Source organism: Tetrao urogallus (assembly GCF_951394365.1).
Source record: "Tetrao urogallus genome assembly, chromosome: 1".
In the NCBI taxonomy this organism is placed as follows: Eukaryota; Metazoa; Chordata; class Aves; order Galliformes; family Phasianidae; genus Tetrao; species Tetrao urogallus.
In genome coordinates this window covers 55,671,327-55,676,929 of record NC_136813.1, presented here as the reverse complement: position 1 = coordinate 55,676,929, position 5,603 = coordinate 55,671,327, and the positions used below count along the sequence as shown (strand labels likewise).

The following is a 5,603-nucleotide window of genomic DNA, read 5'->3' as shown; positions in this document are numbered from 1 at the left end:
TCGCGGCGGTTCCTTTCCGTCTCACCCGGCCCTCTTCTCCTCCGCTTCTGCTCTCGATAGAGGCTGGCGGGCTTCGTCGTGACTGTGGCAACGGTGTGATGGTGGCAGTGGGCCTGCCCGCAGCAGGGGTGTGTACTGAGGGGCACATTCTGTATTTATTTTATTTTTTTTTCGAGATGGAATAATATGCTGGCATCTCCTTCCTTTACAAACGTGTGTATTTTTCTGGTTTAGTGAAAAAACCTACCCAGATGGCTTCTGCACCCGCCTCACAGCTTTCTCCTAAAAGAACGGTGGCCTCGCACGTGCCTTTTGCAGACCTGTGTTCCACCCTGGAGCGAATACAGACGTGTAAATCCCGGCCAGAGAAAACCAAGTACTTCAAGGATTTCTTAGATTCCTGGAGAAAATTCCACAGCGCTCTCCATCAAAAAGAGAAAGATGTCACCGATTCTTTCTATCCTGCTATGCGGCTTATACTTCCGCAGCTGGAAAGGGAAAGGATGGCGTATGGAATTAAGGAAACCATGCTTGCAAAACTTTACATTGAACTGCTTAACTTACCAAAAGATGGAAAGGATGCTGTGAAGCTTTTAAATTACAGAACGCCCACCGGTTCACGTGGAGATGCTGGAGACTTTGCAATGATCGCATACTTTGTGTTAAAACCCCGAAGCCCTAAGCGAGGCAGGCTGACTGTAGAGCAGGTCAATGAACTGCTGGATGCCATTGCAAATAACAATGCTGCTAAAAACAAGGGACTGGTAAAGAAAAGCCTTCTTCAATTAATTACCCAAAGCACAGCACTCGAGCAAAAGTGGCTCATCCGGATGATTATAAAGGATCTAAAACTTGGTGTTAGTCAACAAACGATATTTTCAATTTTTCATCCTGATGCTGCTGAATTACACAATGTCACGACAGATTTGGAAAAAGTTTGTAGGCAGCTGCACGACCCCTCTGTATCACTTAGTGATGTTTCTATCACGTTATTTTCTGCCTTTAAACCAATGCTTGCTGCTATTGCCGACGTCCAGCAAATTGAGAAGCAGATGAATAACCAGGTATTCTACATAGAAACTAAACTGGATGGTGAACGTATGCAGATGCACAAAGATGGTGATGTGTATAAATATTTTTCCAGAAACGGGTTTGACTATACTCAGCAGTTTGGTGCTTCCCCCCTCGATGGCTCATTAACACCATTTATTCATAACGTATTTAAAAGTGACATACAAAATTGCATTCTTGATGGTGAAATGATGGCCTACAATCCTGAAACACAAACCTTTATGCAAAAAGGAAACAAATTTGACATCAAAAGAATGGTAGAGGACTCTGATCTGCAGACCTGCTTCTGTGTGTTTGATGTATTAATGATAAATGATCAGAAGTTGGGTCATGAATCCCTGAGCAAAAGATACAAGATCTTAAGTAATGTATTTACCCCAGTAACAGGCAGGATACATGTTGTACATAAAAAAAGTGCCAGGACAAGAAAAGAAGTAATTGATGCTTTAAATGAAGCAATAGATAACAGAGAGGAAGGCATTATGATAAAAGATCCCATGTCCACCTACAAGCCTGACAAACGTGGGGAAGGCTGGTTAAAAATCAAGCCGGAATATGTCAATGGGCTGATGGATGAGCTAGATCTGCTTATTGTTGGTGGTTACTGGGGAAAAGGCTCACGTGGTGGAATGATGTCTCATTTTCTGTGTGCTATTGCAGAGACTCCAGCTCCAAATGAAAAACCTACTGCATTCCACTCTATTTGTCGTGTTGGCTCTGGCTACACTATGAAGGAATTATATGATCTGGGTTTGAAACTGGCTAAACATTGGAAGCCTTACAATAGGAAGGACCCTCCTTGTAACATTTTGTGTGGCACTGAAAAACCTGAAATGTACATTGAGCCTTGTAACTCTGTCATAGTTCAGGTCAAGGCAGCTGAGATTGTTGACAGTGATATGTACAAAACTGACTGTACTCTGAGATTCCCCAGAATTGAAAAAATAAGAGAGGACAAAGAATGGTATGAATGCATGACTTTGGACATGCTAGAACATCTTAGAAGCAGAGCAGAAGGGAAGCTGGCATCCAAGCACCTATATATTGATGAATATGATGAGCCACAAGAGAAGAAAAAGAGAACTGTACCAAAGGTGAAGAAGGTAATTGGAATAGCTGAACAGTTTAAAGCTCCCGATCTTTCTAATGTCAACAAAATTTCCAGTGTGTTTGAGGATGTAGAATTTTGTGTGATGACAGGAACTGGAAGGTACTCCAAGTCTGAACTGGAAAGCAAAATAGCTGAATGTGGTGGCAGTGTGGTACAGAACCCTGGACCTGACACTTACTGTGTCATTGTAGGAGCTGAGAATGTCAGAGTTAAAAACATCATTTCTTCCAACAAATATGATGTGGTGAAAGCAGAGTGGCTTCTTCAGTGTTTTCAGTCAAAAATGCTGGTACCTTGGCAGCCAGCCTTTATGATTCACATGTCTCCTGACACAAGAGAACATTTTGCTCGTGAGTATGATTGCTATGGAGACAGCTACACAGCAGATACAGATGTTGCACAACTCAAGGAAGTGTTCTCAAGAGTGAAGGATAATAAGAAGATGCCTTTGGACTTGATTGCTGAGTTAGAAGAACGGTATTCATGGAACAGCTGTCAACTGTGTATATTCAGAGGAAACACTATTTATGTGGACTATTATGCTATTATTAACAAGCCCAGTACCAAAATCCATGGCACAAGACTATCAATTAGAGCGTTGGAGCTCCGTTTTTATGGTGCAAAAGTAGTTCCTATTCTTGAGGAAGGTGTGTCCCATGTTGTTATAGGAGAAGATCATTCCCGGGTAAAAGAGGTGAAAGCTCTCAGGAGAATGTTTGGAAAAAAATTTAAAATTGTATCTGAGCTGTGGGTAGCAGAGTCAATTAAGGAAGGAGCCCCACAGAATGAAAATCAGTTCTTAATTTAAAGTGGTTTTTAACCTTAGATTAAAAGTAATCTTCTGGTCACAATTGAACTGGATATTATGAGCTTGTCTTAAATTTTCTTTGTGTTTTAAATCTGTGGCTGAAGAATAATGCTATTTCTGGAATTGAAGGAAGGCTTGTAGCTGTATTGTCATGGAAGCAAGGGAATGCAAAGCTGGTGAGAGAAAAAGCCACAAGATAAGTAATGTAAGCCTTTTACTTCAACAACAGCTCTCAGAAGAGATCTAATCTTTTAGATAAGAGAATTGCTAGCTATGAGCAATGCTTGCCTCTGTTGTTCAAGATGGAGACAATAACTATCTCATGGAAATTTTACTTTATTTATTTATCGATGATGAGATTCATATATTTTTAAAAAGAATATGATATATGTATGGTATGGTGCATAACTGAGTAATTTATAAACTTTCTTTGTGCTGTTTTACTTTATTTACAATGGTTTTAGTATTAAGTTCTGTGCAACCTCAGTACCACTTTGGTTTTAGGATATTGCATTGATCCAATGTTTCTTTCTATAAACACTGTAAAATAGAACTCAAACTTCATACTGAGGTGCTAATAAATTCATACTTACCTATATATCTAAACTACAAATTAATTACTTAACTGTAATGATATCTTTTTCCATTACAGTTCAGGTTAAACCGTCAACCATGATGTAACTGGGCTTTTACATTTTATATTTCAAAAATGTTTCATGTGCTTTTTCAGTAATGTGCAATGAATTTCCAGATATTTACTTGAACATATATTTTTTTAATAAAATATGTTTTAAGTCTGCCTGCTTATTTATTTATTTGTTTTTAAGTGAGAAATAACTCTTGAAAAATATGAAGTACTAGTAATGTATTTCCTTTTTTTTCAAAGCTATGCAAGGCTGCGGAAGCTAAATCTAATAATTTCTCAACAAGCTTCATAGTCTTCCTACTGACTCCCACAGCATATTAACAGCAGGTTTCTTTTTTAAAAATATCCTGTGGGTTCAGTATGCTGGTTTCGTTCATGTCTCTTTTTGTGTTTTGCCTCAGTTGTAATTAGGGCTAGAAATTAGTTCAGAAATTAGTTGTTCTGCATGCATATTTATATGTAGCATGATAGTATAGTAGGTAATGTCAAATAATTTAGTTGGTGTATTTTCTTCTTTCAGTTACTTTTTTGCAAGTTTACATTAAAATGTTTAATAAGAAATTCTGTACTTCATGTATCAATGTAATAAAGGAATATTTAATTGGTCTTTAGGGATCCTCTGTGGACGCTTTGGTGGCTGGAATGTATTGCTCTGTGGATGAGGTGTATATATCTAGAATATAGGCTGGGGGAGGACACAACAGAATCATTTCTCATGGCAGAATAGAAACTACTGTAAAAAGTCAAGAAAGTGTGAAGAATTTTGTGGATCTGCTTAGTTTTAAGAAAATTCTGAGAAACAATTGAAGGCTGGAAATGATTCAAGAAGTAGGAGTGTTTGTTCCAGGCACTAAAGCTTTTCGTAAGAAGTCAAATTAATTTAAGAGGTATGCAGAGGATTTCTGGCATGATGTCTAAGGAAGACTGAATATAAGGCAAGATCTGTAGGTAGTGGTATGAGCTCAGATAGACAAGTAAAGGTGTTTGTGTAGAAAAAAAGCTGTCTCCTGTCTGTTCTGATTGGTATATTAAACAAACAAACAAACAAAAAAAGAACAAAATATAACCATATAAAACTAGCCATATTACTAGCTGATCATCATCCATCAAAGACAGTGTTCAAGAGAGAAAAAGCTGCAGTCAAAATGCTGAAACATTTGCCTGCAGTTTGAACTTCCTGAAGACCTCTGATTACAAAACATTCTCCTGTTGTACTTTTTACTGCAATAAATGCTCCCATTTCCTTAATTAGTTAGATCTTTGAAAATAGGGATTTTGTAGGTGAATTTTTTTTTTTTTTTCTTATTTACATCTTGTGTAAAACTGATTTTATTTTTTAAACAACTTGTCTTGAAAACAAACCTTCCAGTTTACACTGTAATATGAAGCTTATTTTAGGTGATGATGGTTGTGAAGAAGTGGAGGAAGAACAGAGCTGAGAGAAGAGAACTGTAGATCTTATGCTTTCAGGGAAGAATAGAAAAGTCTATTAATTGCCACTTTGCAAAAATGTAATCAGTGAAAGAGAAGGGAGAAGAGAGCAACATTTAGGACCTGCTGGAGCTCTCCTACTATGAAAGGAGAAAGTAAGAAGGCACAATCTTAAGTAACTGACGTTCAGAAGGCGTTGGAATATGGTACTGACAACAGTTATTTATTTCTAGGATAATTTACTGAATTGTTCTAATTCCATTCATACTTGGAATACACCTGTCTTGTTAAGTCTTTGAATAAGTTTAAACCTAAAAATAGGAGTAAGAATATTTCACTTTTTATGGGAGGGTGAGGATTGCTTTCCAGAAAAGTTGTTAGTCTGTGTACCAGTGGCAGAACAAGAAGGCCTTCGCTAGTTAGGTGTTTACAGCTGGCACTGCTGCTCAGTCCTCTGAATTTATTTCATGTTTTGTGTTCTTATTCCTATACACTGAAAATAACATTGACATTTCTGCCATTTTGAGGGGCTTAAA

At 37.7% G+C, this 5,603-nt stretch overlaps 1 protein-coding gene across 1 annotated transcript; it reads left to right on the top strand.

The window, feature by feature from the left end:
* Positions 1-251: 251 nt before the first annotated feature.
* LIG4 (DNA ligase 4) lies at positions 252-2,990 on the top strand (the record flags this gene model as incomplete). Its single annotated transcript, XM_079549865.1, has 1 exon — positions 252-2,990. One exon carries the CDS (start codon positions 252-254, stop codon positions 2,988-2,990), a length of 2,739 nt encoding a protein of 912 aa, XP_079405991.1.
* Positions 2,991-5,603: the final 2,613 nt, after the last annotated feature.